The 20,244-nt window shown below is 33.8% G+C and overlaps 4 protein-coding genes across 8 annotated transcripts; 2 read left to right on the top strand and 2 right to left on the bottom strand.

Annotated features, from left to right (window-relative positions):
* LOC144473193 (coiled-coil domain-containing protein 102A) lies at positions 1-3,455 on the bottom strand. Of its 2 annotated transcripts, none has more exons than XM_078186839.1 (7): positions 3,132-3,455; positions 2,174-2,910; positions 1,876-2,101; positions 1,581-1,790; positions 1,258-1,502; positions 1,092-1,171; positions 1-1,023 (listed from the first exon to the last, which is right to left on the bottom strand). In XM_078186839.1, exons 1-7 carry the CDS (start codon positions 3,240-3,242, stop codon positions 1,001-1,003), a joined length of 1,632 nt encoding a protein of 543 aa, XP_078042965.1. In that variant the 5' UTR covers positions 3,243-3,455; the 3' UTR covers positions 1-1,000. The 2 variants fall into 2 exon arrangements, with proteins under 2 accessions (XP_078042965.1, XP_078042966.1); XM_078186840.1 differs by having other exon boundaries at positions 2,174-2,904.
* A 185-nt stretch (positions 3,456-3,640) lies between these two features.
* Nelf-b (negative elongation factor B) lies at positions 3,641-6,511 on the top strand. Its single transcript, XM_078186097.1, has 7 exons — positions 3,641-4,709; positions 4,865-5,032; positions 5,101-5,226; positions 5,305-5,574; positions 5,643-5,927; positions 6,024-6,224; positions 6,351-6,511. The coding sequence occupies exons 1-7, from the start codon at positions 4,101-4,103 to the stop codon at positions 6,507-6,509; spliced, it is 1,818 nt and encodes a 605-aa protein (XP_078042223.1). The 5' UTR covers positions 3,641-4,100; the 3' UTR covers positions 6,510-6,511.
* Positions 6,512-6,823: 312 nt separating this feature from the next.
* On the bottom strand, positions 6,824-9,379 carry LOC144472762 (putative RNA polymerase II subunit B1 CTD phosphatase RPAP2). Of its 2 annotated transcripts, none has more exons than XM_078186095.1 (6): positions 9,010-9,379; positions 8,763-8,877; positions 7,522-8,706; positions 7,303-7,463; positions 7,060-7,230; positions 6,824-6,998 (listed from the first exon to the last, which is right to left on the bottom strand). In XM_078186095.1, exons 1-6 carry the CDS (start codon positions 9,069-9,071, stop codon positions 6,824-6,826), a joined length of 1,869 nt encoding a protein of 622 aa, XP_078042221.1. In that variant the 5' UTR covers positions 9,072-9,379. The 2 variants fall into 2 exon arrangements, with proteins under 2 accessions (XP_078042221.1, XP_078042222.1); XM_078186096.1 differs by having other exon boundaries at positions 8,763-8,873; positions 9,010-9,377.
* A 608-nt stretch (positions 9,380-9,987) lies between these two features.
* Positions 9,988-20,236, top strand: Not1 (CCR4-NOT transcription complex subunit 1). 3 transcript variants are annotated; one of them, XM_078184831.1, is made up of 20 exons: positions 10,062-10,085; positions 10,162-10,384; positions 10,951-11,163; positions 11,327-11,761; positions 11,850-12,146; positions 12,257-13,200; positions 13,277-13,430; positions 13,505-14,506; positions 14,583-14,906; positions 14,992-15,105; positions 15,189-15,437; positions 15,526-15,813; positions 15,877-16,119; positions 16,209-16,625; positions 16,705-16,968; positions 17,122-17,333; positions 17,419-17,625; positions 17,708-17,834; positions 17,915-19,443; positions 19,529-20,236. In XM_078184831.1, the coding sequence occupies exons 2-20, from the start codon at positions 10,283-10,285 to the stop codon at positions 19,605-19,607; spliced, it is 7,200 nt and encodes a 2,399-aa protein (XP_078040957.1). In that variant the 5' UTR covers positions 10,062-10,085; positions 10,162-10,282; the 3' UTR covers positions 19,608-20,236. The 3 variants fall into 3 exon arrangements, with proteins under 3 accessions (XP_078040958.1, XP_078040956.1, XP_078040957.1); XM_078184832.1 differs by having other exon boundaries at positions 9,988-10,384; positions 17,708-17,828; XM_078184830.1 differs by having other exon boundaries at positions 9,989-10,384.
* The last annotated feature ends 8 nt before the right edge of the window (positions 20,237-20,244 follow it).

Raw genomic sequence — 20,244 nt, 5'->3', positions numbered from 1 at the left:
ACAGTATATTAATACTAAAGATATTTTTTATTACAATTTAAACTATTATACTCTTTTATTAATTACAAACACAAATATTTATGATCGTTCATACATTTTATGAATGTACGTCATACTTCTATTGTCTCTCACACACATACATTCTATATATAATTTTTATTGAGGTAATCATACTGAATGTACATCATTATTGATTTAATAACGACACATCAGTTACTAGTATTTATCCAGTTTTTTTTTTCAATAAAACACATATAAAACAAATGAAAGTTCTCTTGTTCATACTCCATCAATTGTAAATTACATCAAGTGATAAATATACGTAGCATATATTTCTTTAAATTTAGGGACAAATACAATTTTAAATAATAGGTCTTCTACATAAAATTAATTACTACATAACATATATAGATACTCGCATAAGTGTTTTACGTATTTTACATATATTTGTGACAACATGTAAACTGTAATCATAAATATCAGGTATCATAGAAGGTAAAAGTTGTCACTAGTTCCTCAACTTTACCAATTTTTAAGAGGCAAAATTTATAATTACATAGATACTTTAAGTATTTACAATCTTTATACACATGCAATAAAAACAAGTGAAAAATAATACATTGGAATGTGAAATTTTTACAAATGTAGATATTCAAAAAAGCTTTCAAAATAAAGAAAAGTACAAAATATAAATATATACATATAAAAAAGAAAGACTTGGAAATTATATAAATCTAGAACATATCCTAATGATTTTAAACATTAATACAATACTGAAATAGGCAGTGATTGTTTGTTATTTAAGCTCACCTGTCAAATAAATTAAATGATTGCTTATACTGTTAGTATTCATTTATATAATTAAAAAGTACTTAGTACTTAATTAGGTATCTTGACTGGTATATGTTTTAAAGAATTTCGAAAAAAGCATTCCCCAATTTATCAACTTCATGTTTGTAACTCAGATCAGATATAATGTCGTTATCGTAATCAGTGTATACTAGGCTTGTGAAGGTCCATACTCTGAAACAACCATGAAGAGTTACTATTACTCAATCAGTTATTACATACATTAAAATATTAAAACATACCATCTATTAATTTGCCATCATTTGTTGCACATAATTTCTCTTCAATATTTTCTTCTATATCTACCGTATAGGAATCAGTACTAATAACAAATTAAATATTAGTATATATCTTATAAAATTTGTATATAATAGCGCAAAAGAAGTAATAAGAATTTTTATAATTCACCTGTTGCGAAAATGTTCTAATTGTACATTAGTAGATTCTAATTGCTCCAATAGATCTTCATTTACACGTTGCAATTTCCGAACACTATTAGTTGCAGCATCTACTTCATCTTGAGCTGTAGCTAATTCCTTCTTCAATTCTTCTACTCTTGCTCTGACACGTTTCACTTCTGCTTCATACTGTTCTGATCTTCTCATTGCATGTGAAAGTTCAGTTGTCTTTTCCTCCAAAGATTTTTTTAGTATCTAATAATTTTTTCATTTAATCAATAAATTTATGATAGTCAATTGAAATAAACTGCGATCTTAATTATAAATACAAACCGTATTTCTAACTAAAAGTTCTTGTTGCAACTGTCTTGTATCACTATCAGATGTAGAAACTGGACGGGACCGTCGAGAGTCTAATCTTTCCTGCAGATCATGTAATTCGTTACGAAGTTGTTTATTTTCTCGCTCCAATGAAATTTTCTCTGTTTCTAAACGTTCTCGTTTTCCCCATTCTGCGGCATTTTCAGCTTGAAGCTTCTCCAACTAAAATTGCATATTAATTGCTATAATTAATAAATAATTACCAATAATCAAAATAAGTTGCTTGTATTTCTATAATAAAACGTACTTCAGTTCTAAGCTCGGACAGACGACGATTCATACTATCCCTACTTGTAGAATCATCAATTAAAGTAGCTTGCATATCACCAAGTTCAATGTGAAACCGATCTTTCAATTCAAGTAGATCTCTCATAGCTTTAGCTTTACTTTCTTCTAAATCATCACATTGTTTACGTAGTTGTATTATTTCTGCCTTCAATTTTTCCATGCCACGATGTAAAGAATTCTTTTCCCTAATTAAATATAAAAATTATTACAATACAAATTAAAAATATAAATCAGATTATATCATTTCAAGAACTTACTCTCTCTCAGTAGAAATAGTCTTTGTTGCTTCATCTAGTTTGTACTGAAGCATTAATATTTTCTGTGCAGATGCTTCATCATTTTGTAAAGAAGTCTGATGCTTCTCTGCATTACCTTCTAATGAACTAGAATCTGCAACTAATCTTGCAATATCTTTGTCCAATGAATTTATAGAACCTTCTTTATATAATTCTACAGCATGCTTTGGTACTGCTCCTTGCAATACATATTCTTCAATGTCTCTATCTGGTAAAATATTATGACCTCCTAGGCATATATTAGATTCTTCTAATGAAGTTTTACATGTAAGTAAATCCTTTTGAGAATTTACACTTTCACTCTGTTCTACATTATTGTAAAACTTTAAAAGTTCCTCTATGCCTAGCGTGTTCCTTAACTGTGGATCCGATTCTAAAACTGTAAAAATTTGTTGATCAAATTGTCCTGCATGTTTCAATAATATCATATGTATCTTTTCCATTTCCTTCTTCAGTTGTTCATTTTGCAACTCAAGTTCTTGACATTCGTGTTTATAACTATTCGCATCTTTGACAGCAATCTCTAATTTTGCTCTAAGCATTTTGGCTTCTTCCCTTGCCATGTTCCGTTCATTGCGTACTTTACTCCATTTCTCGCGCCAGTTTGCAGTACAATCAGACCACCATCTCATTGTTTTTTCCATTTGAGCCGCTCGTGCACGTGCCTCTTCAAGTTCTCTTTGTCGTAAAGCCTGAAACTATTAATCTAGTGAACAAATTAGGACCAGGTATAATTTTCGTACAAATCATTCAATTATTATATTCCAAAGTAAATGTAAGTCACTGGTTCATAGCATTAAAAAGGTGAAGAGGAAGGTAAAAAAAACTGCTGTATGTATAAAGTGTAATATGTTTTATATGTATTAATAATCAGATTTGAAAAGTTAAATGTCAGAAGAAAAGAATAGTAAACAATCACCTCTTTGGTTTCCCATTCACTATCCACATACCGTGAAGAGGATGGTACACTAACATCATGTTCTCTCATATATCGTCGGGAAGACGTTCCACTGGCTGTTGATTGTGCCATTGTCAATGAAAATGTAACCTGTGATGCTATTTTTTTAATGAAAAAACTATGTCGATAGGTTTTACTCTTTTCTGTATTCGTTCATTCGCTTTATGAATTTATAGTTAATTCGAATATAATGTCTCATTTACACTTTTGTTTCTATCATATTCAAAATAATTGCGGTTAAGACACAGTTTCCGTATAATTTTAATCTTCATACATCGCATATATTCATCTGATGCTGTATTCGTATTATCTATACATCCATATATGTGCACATATATACTCTAGATGCAGCATATATAACCGCGTATACATGTGTAATCACACAGAACATGCCTACATGCACATATACACATGTGCAAAATATACTTCCCAAAGAGAAGAGGACAACGTGTATAGTATGCACGTCTTATTTCTATGTGTTCATAATTTACTTTTTTCGGTGGCGTCTATGAACAGAGCATGAAGTTGCACTTATAAAATATGTAATATTGTTATATGTAAGAAGAAATTAATTGTTATTTACAATCTGTATAAACTATATTTCTGTCGCGCGCGTGTATGTGTATATATGTACATAAATTTTCTACCGATGGATTCATTGTAGCACTGGAGTCGTAAGAACAAATTGCTACAATTTCGAACGACATAAAGTATAGTAGTACGAAGAGATCAAATCAAAGCATAGGTAGAACTTGAGTTTAATAAATATTATTTTATAATCGTAAACTTAAGATGACAAATGTTTGGAGAACATATTTACTACTATGAGATAAATTATGACGCTCACATAACCAACAACGTAGTGTTGTAAACACGTAGTATAAATACGATAAGCATTCATGAAAAAGTAGCGTATTCAAGAAGATCAGAATGAATACTGTAAAAAATAATTGTGAGGGTGGAAATGGTTTGGAGGACCTTGGTATACCTGGACAAGTTTTCTTAAGAGATGCATTGACAAGTTGTACAGACCCACTGAAAGCAATAGAAGAATTCCAGTTGGAAAATGGTATTTTATTGCCATCACTGCGGCCTATGTTACCTTTACTTGACCTTCACGGTGTGAGAAGACTGGATTTTCATGCATCGGTTCTTGAAGAATTAAGAGAAAAACTGATAAAAAGGATCAATGAAATAGGAACAGAAAGAGCAGACAAAGGTTCATCAGGGGATAGAAGATTAAAAGAGTTATTGTCTAAAAGTTTTCCAGCTGTAAGGGTATCAGCATTGAGGCCTGTGGTTATGTGTATTTTAAGGAATACCCCGCACATAGAAGATAAATATTTACGAGTACTTGTTAGAGAAAAAGAATTGTATAATGATGCGGATACAGAAGTTAAACGACAAATCTGGAAAGACAATCAGAGTTTGTTTGGAGATGAGGTTTCTCCATTGTTCAGTAGATATATTATTGAAAAGGAACAAATTTTATTTGATCATAGAAATTTAAATAGTCTTTTCTTCACGCCTTCTCCCAAGGTATATTATAAATGACACTGTTCAATACATATTTGGATTTTTAACTTGCCTATTAAAAGTAAGATGTTAATGGAAAAATTGAAATTTCTTTGGAAAGACAGTAAAATAGTACAAAAGCTTTAATCATTAAAAAGTTATATGGTTTATGTAACTAGGTGAGACGACAAGGTGAAGTTGTACAAAAATTGGCCCATATGATTGGACATAGTGTAAAACTATATGACATGGTATTACAATTTCTGAGAACACTATTTTTACGTACAAAAAATATACATTATTGTACCTTGAGAGCAGAATTATTAATGGCTTTACATGATTTAGAGGTCAGTATATTGTATATATTAGATTAAGTTATATAAAATAAATATTATATTATAAAGTAAATATTTAGGTCCAAGACATTATATCTGTTGATCCATGTCATAAATTTACTTGGTGTTTGGATGCATGTATCAGAGAGAAGAATGTTGATGTTAAAAGGTCCCGTGAATTACAAGGATTTCTGGATAGTATTAAGGTATAAAATTGATTGTTTATATCTGACAATACTAATTCTTAAGATAGAAAAAATTAAACAATGTATAGTTTCTTATAGAGGGGACAAGAACAAGTATTAGGTGACTTAAGTATGACATTATGTGATCCATATGCAGTAAACTTCCTTGCCAGCAGTGCTATTAAAATTGCACTACATTTAATAAATGGTGAAGCGTTGCCACGAGAAAATGCAGTCCTTGTTTTGCTGCTAAGAATGCTTGCATTAGGTTTGTCTGCTTGGCAAATGATTGATTCACAAGATTTCAAAGAGCCAAAGTTGGATAGTCAAGTTGTTACAAAGTTCCTACCAGCACTTATGTCTTTAATGGTAAGATAATGCTTTATATATTTTAAATGTTTGCAACATAATTAACGGATAAATAATTTATTTTTCAGGTAGATGATCAAATAAGACAACTGAACTGTAAACTTCCACCTGATGAAAGAGAAAGCGCGATTGCTATCATAGAACATTCTGGTCCACCACCTGATGCTTGCCAAGCATATGCACAACTTTCAGGAGTTGCTGCTGTTTTATCCATGTACTACGCATTGCATGTAGGAGGAGGTGGTGGTGTTGGAAGAGCTAGGGGCGATGCCAGAGGATTAATGAGAGTTTTAGCTACTTTACCAAATTGTCAAGCACAACGTGCATTCGAAGATCCATTTTTACATACATTGGTAAAGTAAAATTTAAAATCATATACTTTGGAAATAAGCACTATGGATTACAATTGTTTCTAGTAGGATAGTAAAATATTTCATATGGTTTCACAGGTATCATTGCTGATACTAAACATGGCTGATGAATTTTCAAATGAGTCATTCTGTACAGTTATATTTGACGAATTTTTCCTAGCTGGTCTTGCGAGAGATAATGTTACGCGTCATTTACTAAAATTGCTTTGGTATATTTATCCAAAATTACCACCAACACGATTACATACATTAATGAAAGCACTTCAACCAACTAGTCAGGTATCTTCATACTCTTTTTAAAAAGGATATTATAAGAGTATTACGTATACATGTTATATGTACATACTTTCATTATGTTATACGTGTTAAGATTATACTTTCATACTATTGTTTTCATTGTTTAAGCATAATGAAGCTGTACATAATCTGTACGAGGCTTTACGTGAAAAAATCGGAAGTCGTTCTACAGAGGATCAATTAACGACGGCTCCACAAATGGATACATTAGGGCTTGATTGTCCACCTTCACCTCTTACTGGTGTCCCCACGCCATCTCCATTGTAAAAATCGTAAAAATCAAGCTTTAATACATAGAACATTGATGAACCCGGTCTAATAATTTGACTTACAAACAGATATAGTCTAATCTGTACATGTTTCATCATACGTAAATTACAAATTCAAACAGTAACATAAATTTTATATTTTCATACGATTGTAAAAATAACATGAAAATATGTATTTTCTATTTTCATTTTACTTCCATTATTCGGTAAATATAAAAATGATTATATTAATTATACAGTAATAATACCACTCAAAAAACTCCTAGTGTTTCATACATTAAAATACTAATGATGTAAATAATTTTAAGGAAATTAACACATTATGTCGTTGTCTGTATCAAGTACTTTTGTAACATTTGTTAGCTCCATTACTAATCTGTCTAAATAATTGGAATCTAGTTTATATGACATTAATATCATTGAAATGTACATCGATGCCTGTCTAGTTAACAGTAAATTTTTTAACTGTGGATCTATCATGCTCAACCTGAAAATATATTAAAAAATAAATAATATATAATTTATAATAATGTGTTTCAAATACTTACATCTTAATAATAATAAGACCCACAAGTGTCCATTCAGCAGTTTTAAAAATAATATTTTTAGCTGATAATGAAAAAGTGTTGATCAATGCTTTAATTAAAACAGTCCTTTTATTAATGCACCCATATTGCGATACTCTACTACCAGCTAATGCTCGTAACAAGTCCGGTAATCTGCAAGAAAAAATATTCGTAATGTAAAAAATGTAAAAATTTGTATAATATGATAGACCATAAAGATTTTACATTCTATAAAGTTTATCCAAAAAGATTCGACGTCGAAGCGCTTTGGGATTATGCGCATCTGTTAGTGGTAAAACAGCAGTAAAATCATCATTTTGTTCTTTACTCTCCTTAGTTTGTCCAGGTGTTTGTATAACCATATCTCCTTTGAGATATGCTTTTACCTAAAGTGAATACATTTCTTATTAATTTATATTAAATAATTGATTATATTGAACTTACTTTTAATTCCATTTTCTTCCCTTCTTCTTCAAGGATAGAGAAATGTGGCATAGGTTTTAGAGTATTTTTTATTAGATCTTCGTCTTCTTTTTCATCTTCCAGTTGCAGTTTACTTAATTTTTTACACAGGTGTAAATATTTGTCATGTTGAGTTATGTTCTCTAATAATTGATTTTTTATTTCTTCGTCCCCTGATAATAAAGTAATGGTATCTTCACTAATCCATTCTTTTATGTTCTGTTCAATGTGCATTGCTAAATTGTAAAACTCATGCACTTGCTTCTCTTTAATACGATTTTTCTGTTTGTGCTTTTTAGGTTTACTCTTTTCTACATTTTCTAAATCATTTGTATTATTAATAAGCACGTTTTCTTCAACTGTTGTGTTACATGTTGTTGCTAACGTATTTGTTAGTTCATTTTGATCTTCAATATTATTCTCAGTTTGATTTTTATCATCATTTACATAAACAATGTCCATATGAGATTCTTTTCTAGTTTGAATTTCTCTATTATTTATTGCAAAATCATTTTGTAAAATAGGTTTAGATGTAGTCATATCATTTATGTCATCAATTGTATTTTTTAAATTACGTAATTCAGCCTTTGTATGGCCAGAAGTTTCAACAGAATCTTTCAAAAGTTGATCCTTGTAAGTTGCACTATTACTATTTATTTCTGTCGTGTTAATGCTTACATCATCATTAATTATCATATCAGATTGATTATCTGCTACTGTGCACTTGTTAGTCAGAGATTCTGTAATTTTAATAATTTCGTTTTCTTCCATATTTGTACATCTTGCATTGCAGTTTATATTGTCTTCAGTCTTAGGATTTAATATAGCAGTTGTATCCATCACCTGAATTTCATCTCCGGGACTACTTCTATGCAATACATCTTTAGCTGGCATGACTTTAAAATGTGGTATTTCTTCTTTATCTCTTAGCCAAAGAGGGCTTGTAAGCATTTGTTCCAAAAGATAATTACAAGCACCGTAACAGCGCGAGCTACAGAAATTTTTACGTCGTGTCACATCGTAAACTTTATTTCTTTTGGTAGAAATATGGTATTGTTGATTAATAATTACTACCAATGCATTCGAGCATAACACATAGCCACATAATTTAATGACAACCCTTTCTTCGATCACATCTTCCATATGACACTTGTTAATATACATCAACTGTAAATATATATACGTTAAAGTAATAGTAAGGTAATGTAATGTTGATTACTTACATTTTGTAAAAGCCATTGTTCATCAATGTTAGGTTCTAAGAGCTGTTCAACAATTTCGAGAGCCTTAGCGTCACATTTCTTTTTTTTAATTATTGCTAACTGCACCTGTGCCTTGCTTAAACAAAAACAAAATTAATTGAAAGGTTTAATAAATAAACTTGTGAGATTCATTATGATGAAGCTGTTTCCTTGACATCACAGTTACAAAGTACATTTTTAATAAAGCATTGTTACAAACAACACATACCTCAGCTTTTTCTTCACCTTTTTTCTTTCAGACGATCCTTGTATCAATGTAGATGTTGCCATTTCAGATTAATAATTAAAAATGAAAGCTGAAAATAATATGCCTAGGAAGAAATACATCTGAAAATTCCTATTGTATAAGTTAAAAAGTCCCTCGTTGATGTTATTGTAAGTGGTCTGAAGTGGTCTGCATACAGTCTCTGTAACTGCGTTGTATTTTTACCCATTATTTTGTTTGCACATGCGTTACATATTTATCCAGATTAATTAAACGGAAAGAGAATAAACGAATAAGAAAGAGACGCAGAACCTAAACTAACAAACTCTAATTTAAGGGCAGCACTATCATCGACCAATCAGAGCGAAAAGAAACTTGCTTTATCTTCTTCAACGTCGTGTTATCTCACCCGAATTGCGCGCGTCGTATAAAAAATACTGAATCTCATTTTGTTCCAGTCATCGTCGTATTTTTGTATTCATTATCTCGAGATACATCCAATAATATCTAAAAATATCTGAATAAAAATATACTCTTTACGTACAAGTGTATATACTATTAAATATTTTGATAAATTTTCAATTTGTGTATTTCATTTGGTATTAGCACTAAAGCGTATACGTTATACGAAATACATACAAGTTTTGTTATTTTTATACAATATGCATATCCTAGTAAAGTTCATACGATAAGATGCAGCAATATTCAGATTTGTCAGCCTGTCAGCAGAATTAATTTAATCAAAATCTAAACAAATCTAATTTTACTCTTTATCGCATATGGTTTCTAATATCGTCGATATGGAGGCAAAATATTACACGTGATTGAATGCATCGAAATATGTACAGCAATTTCGGTCAAACTACAGACGTAACAATGTAAAATACGGATTTTGTAACTTACAATGTTATTTTAAAGATAAATTTTAGTACGAATATCTAACGCACTCTAGCGGCAATTTTAGAAACACCGAACCGGCTGTCGTGTAGAAGTAGTGGTCTACCCGAAGTAGATGGAAAAGAGACCAGTAGAGTGTGACTGATTGTATGGTGTGATCTTGAAGTGGTGTTACGTTTTCAGTATTATCTTTTTGTGCTCGCCATGACGTTGGTTTGAAATTGTATTCTAAAATATTAATCCCGATGTTGGTCGCAGGACTGTGCCAATGTAGTTTTCATGCTTCATGCTTCGAGGAGAGACTCCGGGGAGGCAATTCGTGGATACCGAAGAAAGCTTCAAACACGTTTGAAGCTTTCGAGGTCGTATTCATGGAACTATGAACCTGGACTCGTTGTCTTTTACTTTGTCACAAATCAGTTATTTGGTTGCGAATTTAAATAAGAAAAATTTTCGGGACAGCTGCCAAGAAATATCAGATGTAAGTAGACAAAAAACCTGTTGTACTACCGCATCTCTTATGCCCACCCCTTCCACTTTCTGTTCATCACACGCCGTCCTCGAAACAGCGCAATATGCTTCGTGAACATTATTGCCGATTTCATTTGGGTCCGTTCATTAGGAAAAATTTGCCCATTATAAGAATTAGCCGCGAATTTATGCCGGAGCTTGTTCGCCTATTTCATAATTATTGGTAACTTAGTACTCACGCGGCATGAAATACACCTTGAACTTAGCCTCTTTCCGTGATTTGTATCCGTTCCAACGTATTATTTCGAACGATGAATCTCTTTTTGGTTTTTTAGCGTACACATTTCAAGTCATCAATCATAATTGCGTAGTCACGTAGCCAATAAATAAATATTTATGTACTTCATTTTGCCCTTAGTTATTTTTGTATGTACCTCAATCTTCTTTTTTCATACTTCTATTGTTGTAAATCTAGTTATATGACAGAACTTGTGGCCTATACATTCATTTTTATATACATAGATATTTAATATAATAATAGTTTAACCTATTTTAAAATACATTGTTGTATTGTAGTTGGTGCTGTGGAAGGGTCTGGAGGCAGACAGACACTTGCTGCGCTCTTTGCTCTCGTGCATCGATTTTTCAACAGGAGAAACACCAGAATCAACTGCGAAAGATTATTTTCAAGTGCAACTTCTCAAGCAAGAGTGTACTAATCTTCTTAGCAAACCTTCTTTTATTTCTAATCTGTGCTTTGCTATAGATCATCCATTTCACCAGCAAAAGGTTTTTTTTATTTTACTTCTTATTTAGGTTAAGGTCATCATTACAAGTGTTCATATAAATATATATATGTATACACATATAGATATATATATAAACAGTTCTTTTATTTTGTAATATTCTGTATAATAAGAAGCATTAATTTTAGCTAACTTCACTTTTACAGACTTTGAACCCATCGCCAAAGTTTTTTTTACGTTTGAAAAAGGTACTTGGCTTAACTCTGGTACAAGAAGTTGCATTTGCGATTGCATTGCTGCATTCTGAGAATTCTGAAATTTGTGCATTAGCCCTAGAGCACGTGCAAAAACAGCTGCCTGAATTGATTAAAAATTATATCAACTCTGAGACGAGCAATAAGCACCACGAGGAAGGATTACACGATTCATTACCTGAAGTTCTTCACCTTATATTGTCTCAAGCTTTATACACAGCCAATCAATTTGGCCTTTCATCAGAAGCAAAGGAAAAATTTCTCAAGAATTTAAGGCGCGATTTTCCCCGTGAGCTGGTACCAGTGGTGTTAGCACCACTCTTGTATCCAGACAACGGGGAAACTCCGCAAGCCAAAATTGAATTAAATATGGCTGTCAATCAAATGGTACAAATTAATTATGTTCATTGCTTCATAACTCTTTTATTAAATTGAACATTAAATTCTAATGTATTTTATAATTTATATCTTTTAGGATGGAAATTCTCTAGTAGAATTGATTATGGAATTAGGATATGGATTTACTAGCAGTGTTGAAGAGTGTAGATCAGCCTTAGCTGGCCTAGGTGCTCGAGAAATATCTCCAGCATGTGCTGCACGAGTTCTAGGTCATATGGCACGTACTTGCAGTAATCTTGATGATGCTGGAGGTTTACAATCATATTGGGGTAATTCAGGAGCGACGCAAGACGCTAATAAAGAAAAGTCTGCAGATAACGTTCCTCCTATCACTTGGAACGTTGAAGTGTTTATTCAAGCTTTAAAAGAAATTGTGAGCACATTTAGAAAATTTTTATTGTTAAAATATTAACAGTAATGATATTAATATGGAACTTAATTAATCTTATTATCCTTAATAATTAATCTTTATTATATTTTCAGCAATCTACACTATCTTGGAATGAAGTGATAGTTAAATTAGACCATGCTGAATTTGTTGTCAAAGATAGGCAGGGATTGAATTTACTAATAACTGGCTTAAGATTGGGATTACAACATCAAGGATACCTACCTGATATGTTTCCTGTAGAACTTTTTTATCGTCATTGGGATAACGTGGAAGGACAATTTTCTTTAGTACAACAAATTCTGAAGTGTCCAGACATATTTTGCTTTGCCGACTATCCTTATCACTCTGTAACTGTGGACGTGTTGAAAGCTGCGCCAGAAAGTGATAGTAAAGAAGCACAAACATGGAGATCCTTGAATGTTGTCGAATTACTGTTACATATGGCAGAAAGAGGGCTTTATGTCTCAGTTCAAGAAATATTTAAATGGCCGATTCAACACTGCCCTGATGTTCTTGTATTGGCGTTATTACAAATCAATGCACCTATTACTATATTGAGACAAGAATTACTTAGTACGTTGATGCCTATTTTTCTCGGAAATCATCCGAATTCTGCTGTTATTTTGCATCACGCGTGGCACGGGAATGCTGTTAAAATAAAATCCATTATAATGCATGCCATGGCGGAATGGTATATACGCGGAGATCACGATCAAACTCGACTATCTCGCATCCTGGACGTTGCTCAAGACCTGAAAGCGTTGAGTCACTTACTTACTGCTCAGTCGTACCCTTTTGTCATTGATTTGGCTTGTTTGGCTTCACGGAGAGAATACTTAAAATTAGAAAAATGGCTAACAGACAAAATCAGAGAGCAGGGCGAAGTTTTCGTTACCGCTTGTGTAAAGTTTTTACAAAGGCGTTGTCCACAAGTAATGGGACCTGGCATAAAAGAGGATATCACAGTTCCAAAAGCAAGTCAACTTCCTCAAGAGACATTAACAACTATGCTTGCTTGTTTGCAAGTGTGCGCTGGGTATATAAATTTGATTTAGTTTTTAAATATATTTAATGCTTCAAAATGATCGTTCAATTTCAAATTTATATCACAGGGGAGTTTCTCAAGAGTGTTCGGATGCAATAATGACTATGGTACAAAACTGTAATCTCATGTTAAGTAAGAGTACAATGAGTAGACCTCCACCACCAGGAGTTTTAAGACATCGAGCGTTAGAATCATTCAATCCAGCTTCGTTAGGAGGACCGGTAGATATTAACAGCGTTGTATGTACAACACTAATTTACGCTATTGCATACTAAAATATACTTCATTTTTCAAGCTATTTTCTTCTAAGCAAGTAGACCCACTTGGAAATTTAAGTTCAAGTCTTACATCTATGAATTTGGGGTCTAGCCTTGGTCCTCCAAGCAGTTCCGCGTTCAATTTACCTGGTGCTATTGGACCTTTGGTGTCTGCACCTGGTTCTCCATCACGCCTTATGGGACCTTCTCCAAGTTCATTTCCAATTTTGCCAGTATCGTCTCAATTACATCCAGGGCCAGTTGGAACCCAAGGGCCGTCTGTCCTACCTGGCAGTACAACAATTGGAAGTCTGAGTCGCCTTGGGCCACCAACAGGCATTGAAAAGGCAAGAATACCTGAAACATCGAACTTATTTCCTGACATGGCACAAAATGTTTCCAAAGAAATCGAGGACGAAGCGAATAGCTATTTTCAACGTATATACAATCATCCGCCACACCCTACTTTATCAATTGACGAAGTTCTAGATATGTTGAAAAAATTTCAAGATTCTGGTAGTAAGAGAGAAAGAGAAGTGTTCAATTGTATGCTACGAAACTTGTTCGAGGAGTACCGCTTTTTTCCTCAATATCCTGATAAGGAATTGCAAATCACAGCACAGTTATTTGGTGGAATCATTGAAAGAGGATTAGTTAATAGCTATGTGACGCTTGGATTGGCTCTGAGATTTGTATTGGATGCTCTTCGGAAACCAGAAGGCAGCAAGATGTATTATTTTGGCATAACTGCTCTGGATCGTTTCAAGAGCCGTTTAAAAGATTACCAAACATATTGTGAGCACGTCAGGGCAATTCAGCATTTCAGTGAGTTCCCACAACATTTAATTGAGTACATAGAATATGGATTACAGGGGCAGGAGCCTCCCACGAGACCTCAAGGTCCGGTCCTCCCAAAAACCTTAGCAGCTATGTTAGCACCTGTTACTACACCATATAAGACTATTACAACAACAACCATAACAACCAGTACTACCCAAACAAAATCATCTACAACGCCTACCGCATCCCTTTCAGCTAGAGTAAGTAAAATACAAATTCTGTATGTATTAATTTTAAACGCATATCTTTTAAAGTTAATTGTCTATTTATTTTTAGCCTTCGATCGCAAATGCAACAAATATCGATACATTACTGGTAGCCACAGATAAAGAAGAAAAGATAACATCACCACCTGAGGCTTTACAAGATAAGACGGCCTTCATTTTCAACAATCTTAGCCAATTAAATATGCAGCAAAAATGTGATGAAATTCGGGAAAATGTCACGGAAGAATATTGGCCTTGGATGGCTCAGTATCTAGTAATGAAACGAGCTAGCGTAGAATTAGGGTTTCATGCTTTATATTCCACTTTTTTGGAATGTTTAAAATTACCTGAGGTGTATAAACTGGTTACTAGGGAGACGTTTAGAAACATAAAGGTATTTGAGAAATTCTCCTTCCCGCGCGCATCAATTTTCCCTTCGAATGCAAAACATTTCTAACGTTTTCTAAATTTTATTGTAGGTTTTATTACGAAGTGATAAAGGAATAGCAAATTTTTCTGATCGAACACTTCTAAAAAATTTAGGTCATTGGTTAGGAATGTTAACTCTTGGCAGGAATAAGCCTATTTTACAGGTATCGTATACAATTTTTATAAATCCGTATATATTATTTTGTTGTAATGACCATAAACGTTAATTTCTGTTTCATTCCATCAGATTGATATAGATGTAAAAGGTTTACTTGTTGAAGCATATCATAAAGGCAATCAAGAACTCCTTTATGTGGTTCCCTTTGTTGCTAAAGTACTTGAAAGTTGTGCAAAGAGTCGTGTTTTTCGTCCACCTAATCCTTGGACAATGGGAATTATGAATGTGTTAGCTGAACTGCATCAAGAACCTGATTTGAAATTAAACTTGAAATTTGAAATTGAAGTGCTTTGCAAGAATTTAAACATTGACGTTGTTGTAAGATTATTAGTAATACAATTTCTTACATTACATTCACAAATACATTTCATTGCAACGATTCTAATTGAGGCGTATTCGCTTTTAGGAATTGAAGCCTGCACTTTATTTAAAGGATCCAGAGAAGTTACGAAATTTAGAGTCGCAGTTGTCACATCCAAATAAAAAATCTGAAGCAAATAACAATCCACAACAAACGCAAGGGCCTATTGAAGAATTAGTTGGTCCAACTCCAACTGGAACAATTGTTCCGCAAGCTGCTCCTGTGAATACGACACCGTCTTTACCTACTGGTCCACCAGAACCGCGCTTTAATTATATGGATATATCTGTAAACATGGCTAATATTGCTCAGCATATTACAATTAATAATCAGGTATTTTGTCTGATTTTTATATCGTGATATCTTCCTGCTCTAATTAATTAATTTACTTTTCAGCTACCATTGTTTCAAACACATCCGCATTTAAAGCAATTTGTTCGCCCAGCTGTTGAGAGAGCAATCCAAGAATGGATTCATCCTGTTGTTGACCGCTCAATTAAAATAGCTCTAACTACCAGTGAACAAATTGTAAGAAAAGATTTTGCATTAGATCCAGATGAAGTTCGAATGAGAACAGCGGCTAGACACATGGTCCGTAATTTAACTGCTGGAATGGCTATGATTACTTGCCGTGACCAGGTAATATTTTTGAATAATTTTCGTATCGTATAATTGTTTTCCTGACTTATTCCTTACTCGATACTATCACGTATATTTATTTTTCTTAGGTGTTAGCATCAATTAGTACAAACTTAAAGCAAGCTTTCCTCACTTCGATGATGGGCACAACTCCACAACAAAAGGAGCTTGCAGAACAAGCAGCCAATGTAGTGGCTGCTGACAATATGGAACTTGCCTGTGCATTTGTACAAAAAACCGCCATTGAAAAGGCTATTCCAGAAATGGATAAGCGTTTGCTAAATGAGATTGAATTGCGGAAGATTGCGCGTCAAGAGGGGCGACGATACTGTGATCCATTAGCTAAATACCAAGCTGAAAGAATGCCTGAACAAATTAGGTTGAAAGTAGGAGGAGTTACCCCTCAGCAAATGGCTGTGTATGAAGAATTTGCGAGAAATATTCCTGGATTTTTGCCACTATCTGAACGTGATACTCAAGCTCTAATGATGCCAAAACCTGTTACTGTAAGCATTGTATATATAACTTTTATTTTCATATAAATGTATCACATGCAAATACATTCAGAGCACTTTTGTTTTAAAGGAAACTGCTGTAACTGCATTTGCCGCTAATCCTGCTGTTGCGGTAGCAACAGCACAACAGGTCGCTGCATACGCGGCAGCAGTAAGTAACGATGAGGTGGGAGCAATGTTAGAAAAACTTGCAGCTGATGTTGAAGTACTACTTGCTGCAATGGGTCCAGCTGCGCCACCTCCACAACACGCTGCTCTTCATAGTCTACTAGAATCTATTATCTTAACACGAAGGTCAAGGGATGCAGGCGCCGCTATGGCATTACTCAAGAAGGTAATAAATCATATATAAGAATTAATGATAAACTTATGGAATCGATCAAAATGTACGATTTCATGTTTTTTATTTTAAAGTCGTTGAAATTGTAGAGACTCTATGTTCAACAAATAATTTATAGATTGTTATACTTACATTATACTATTTTAGGCTGTGGAAGGATTATTGGATGGTCCCACGAGTGGTGTGACAGATTCTGAATTTATACTACGATATAGGGAGCTCCACTTACGTATTTTAAAGTGTCTTCAAGATCCACGTGCTTATGGCATGCAGTGGACAAACAAACATGTTACTCGTTGTTTAACAGAATGCAGGGAAGAATTTCGATATAATTTTGAAGCTGTCGATTACCTCATAAGGTATATTATTTATAATAAAACATTTTTTAATAGCGGAATCTTTTTAAATTTGTACACACGAATGATTCTGATGCGTTGTTTGCAGATCTCATCTAATTAGTCTTCCACAATATGACTTGGCTTTAGCTCAGGCTATGGATTCTGGAAATGCAATGGCAACAGCATTCGCAATGCAGCTGGTACAACTTTATTTAATTGATGAAAGACAAACTACACACGTTACCGAATCCGACTTATTTCACACAATTGAGATACTAGCTAGGATGGCCCATCATAGAGCACCACCAGATGGGTTATTATTTAATAAAATATTTTCTTCAATTCATATAATAATTCGCTTGACGATGAATTAATCGAAATTCTGCTTTTTATAGAATTTTATTATTCAGACTGACCAATTTAATAGAATCGTTGCGTGTTAATCACGATCCAGGTGTATTAGCTGATAGAGCACCAGCTGGACCTACCGCTCATATACATTCTGGAATTCTCCAGGTGAGAGTAAGTAAATTTCGTTGTTTTTCTGATTCCTAAAATACGCGCGCATATTTGCAATTGGTACAATTTGTTCGTCTTTCTAGGCACGCGATTTTGATGATCCTCCCGGATTAATGGAAAAGACGGAATATTTGCTTCGTGAATGGGTATCGATGCATCATAACCCGACACATGCGCGTGATCCGACGAAAGCTTTTGGGATGTTTGTGCATCAAATGAACATGCACGGAATTTTAAAAACTGACGATCTCATAACAAGATTTTTCAAGCTGAGCACACAGATGTGCGTCGATTTGTGTTATCGTGCTCTAGCTGAGACTAACGCAGCTCCATCCGTCGTTCGTGCAAAGTGTTTCCATTCATTGGACGCATTTGTCCGTTTGGTCGCTCTTTTGGTGAAACATTCGGGTGATAGTACAAATACTCATACAAAGATTAATCTTCTGAATAAGGTTCTGGGAATTGTTGCCGGCGTATTACTGCAGGATCATGAAATACGTGGAACTGATTTTCAACAGTTGCCTTATCACAGAATATTCATTATGCTCTTCTTAGAGCTGTGTGCTCCCGAACCAGTATTGGAAGCGGTGAATTATCAAGTATTGACTGCTTTCTGTCATACTCTGCATATACTTAGACCGGCCAAAGCTTCAGGATTTTGTTACGCTTGGCTAGAGTTAGTTTCACACAGAGTTTTCATTGGACGTATGCTCGCAGTTACACCGCAGCAAAAATGTTGGGGAATGTACGCTCAGCTTTTGATTGATTTATTCAAATACTTAGCGCCTTTCCTACGAAATGCCGAACTTGCAAAACCCGTCACTCTATTGTATAATGGAACTCTTCGAGTGATATTGGTGTTATTACATGATTTCCCGGAGTTCCTTTGCGACTATCATTACGGATTCTGTGATGTAATTCCTCCCAATTGTATACAAATGAGAAATTTGATTTTAAGCGCGTTTCCAAGAAATATGCGCTTACCTGATCCATTCACGCCAAACCTAAAGGTCGACATGCTACCAGAGATAGCACATGCTCCACGAGTATTAACCAACTTTGCGTCCATGATACAGCCGCTTAGTTTCAAGAAGGAACTAGACTCCTACTTAAAGGCACGTGCCCCGGTTACGTTCCTTTCCGAACTGCGCAGTAATCTACAAGTATCTCAAGAAGCTGGTGTTCGTTACAATAGTCAATTAATGAACGCCCTAGTACTTTACGTTGGTACACAAGCTATAGCTTTCATTCGCAGTAAAGGGCATACTCCGAATATGTCTACTATCGCACATTCTGCACATATGGATATATTCCAAAACTTGGCAGTCGATCTCGATACGGAAGGACGTTATTTGTTCTTAAACGCAATCGCAAATCAACTACGGTATCCCAACAGTCATACACACTATTTCAGTTGCACACTTCTGTACTTGTTTGCTGAAGCTAATACTGAAGCGATACAAGAACAAATTACAAGAGTCCTCCTGGAAAGACTTATTGTGAACAGACCTCATCCCTGGGGTTTGTTGATCACCTTTATTGAACTCATCAAGAATCCAACATACAAGTTCTGGGCGCACGAGTTTGTTCATTGCGCACCAGAAATGGAAAAGTAAGTATTCATATGTTTTGTTTTAATATTTCATGTTTTATTGTCTACTATATTGTTTACTACATTCAATTTTACATCTTTTCAGACTGTTCGATTCAGTTGCTAAATCGTGTATGGTTCAACAATTACAATCCACTCCGGAACCGGAGATCCCAAAGTCATAGGACGCATTATTTTTCATTGTCGATTTGTGTACAGTAAAATGAAGGACCGTAATTAATAAGAATCGCGTGTAAAAAGTTGTTAATGTACGAATAGATGTACTATACTTTGGGTTTAACTTTTGGTGGATAGATACTGCATAATCGTATATTAAGTGTATCGATTCAACTAGAATAAGTGAGACTACTATTATGTTAATATTTTAATAAAAATATTGTTGCATCGATCGAAAAAGCAACGAACATTCAACCTCACAAAACGTGTCTTTCGAACAATGTACTTGAAACAGTATGTTACCATGACATTGTAATATTATAGCACAAATGTCAGTATAATGCGTATCATAATGACGGAGGGAGTAAGTCAAGAATAACAAGGGTGTTCAGAAGTAATAGTGAATTTTTCTAGGTTAAAACCAAGTATAAATGTACTATGAGTAAGTGGTATATGAAGTCAGTACCAAAATTAATACGTTGTGCTATGTAAGTCATTTAGGGAGTACTTGCAGAATGTATGGTGCATTTGGAAATCTGTAATATAGTATATAATTACTAGTATACATTGATGTAATTTTTAAGGATTGTAGCTATGAAAAGATAAAAGCTGATTAATTAAATTGTGGTTTAAATAATTTTTTGC

The sequence above is a fragment of the Augochlora pura genome, chromosome 7 (genome assembly GCF_028453695.1).
Source record: "Augochlora pura isolate Apur16 chromosome 7, APUR_v2.2.1, whole genome shotgun sequence".
In the NCBI taxonomy this organism is placed as follows: domain Eukaryota; kingdom Metazoa; phylum Arthropoda; class Insecta; order Hymenoptera; family Halictidae; genus Augochlora; species Augochlora pura.
Note: the sequence above shows the minus strand (reverse complement) of the source record. Positions and strands in the feature narration are given on the sequence as shown.

Bases quoted from the DNA above. Each gene is read 5' to 3' on its own strand.
- LOC144472762 (XM_078186095.1), bottom strand. From the start codon at position 9,071: ATGGCAACATCTACATTGATACAAGGATCGTCTGAAAGAAAAAAGGTG. The intron at 7,464-7,521 runs GTAAGTTCAATA...TATTCACTTTAG, and splicing joins GGAAGAAAATGGAATTAAAA to GTAAAAGCATATCTCAAAGG. The intron at 6,999-7,059 runs GTAAGTATTTGA...ATATATTTTCAG, and splicing joins GGTCTTATTATTATTAAGAT to GTTGAGCATGATAGATCCAC.
- LOC144473193 (XM_078186839.1), bottom strand. From the start codon at position 3,242: ATGGCACAATCAACAGCCAGTGGAACGTCTTCCCGACGATATATGAGA. The intron at 1,791-1,875 runs GTACGTTTTATT...ATGCAATTTTAG, and splicing joins TGTCCGAGCTTAGAACTGAA to TTGGAGAAGCTTCAAGCTGA. The intron at 1,503-1,580 runs GTTTGTATTTAT...AAAAATTATTAG, and splicing joins AACTTTTAGTTAGAAATACG to ATACTAAAAAAATCTTTGGA.
- Not1 (XM_078184830.1), top strand. From the start codon at position 10,283: ATGAACCTGGACTCGTTGTCTTTTACTTTGTCACAAATCAGTTATTTG. The intron at 12,147-12,256 runs GTGAGCACATTT...TTATATTTTCAG, and splicing joins TTCAAGCTTTAAAAGAAATT to CAATCTACACTATCTTGGAA. The intron at 17,334-17,418 runs GTATATTATTTA...CGTTGTTTGCAG, and splicing joins GCTGTCGATTACCTCATAAG to ATCTCATCTAATTAGTCTTC.
- Nelf-b (XM_078186097.1), top strand. From the start codon at position 4,101: ATGAATACTGTAAAAAATAATTGTGAGGGTGGAAATGGTTTGGAGGAC. The intron at 5,227-5,304 runs GTATAAAATTGA...AGTTTCTTATAG, and splicing joins GATTTCTGGATAGTATTAAG to AGGGGACAAGAACAAGTATT. The intron at 6,225-6,350 runs GTATCTTCATAC...TCATTGTTTAAG, and splicing joins CACTTCAACCAACTAGTCAG to CATAATGAAGCTGTACATAA.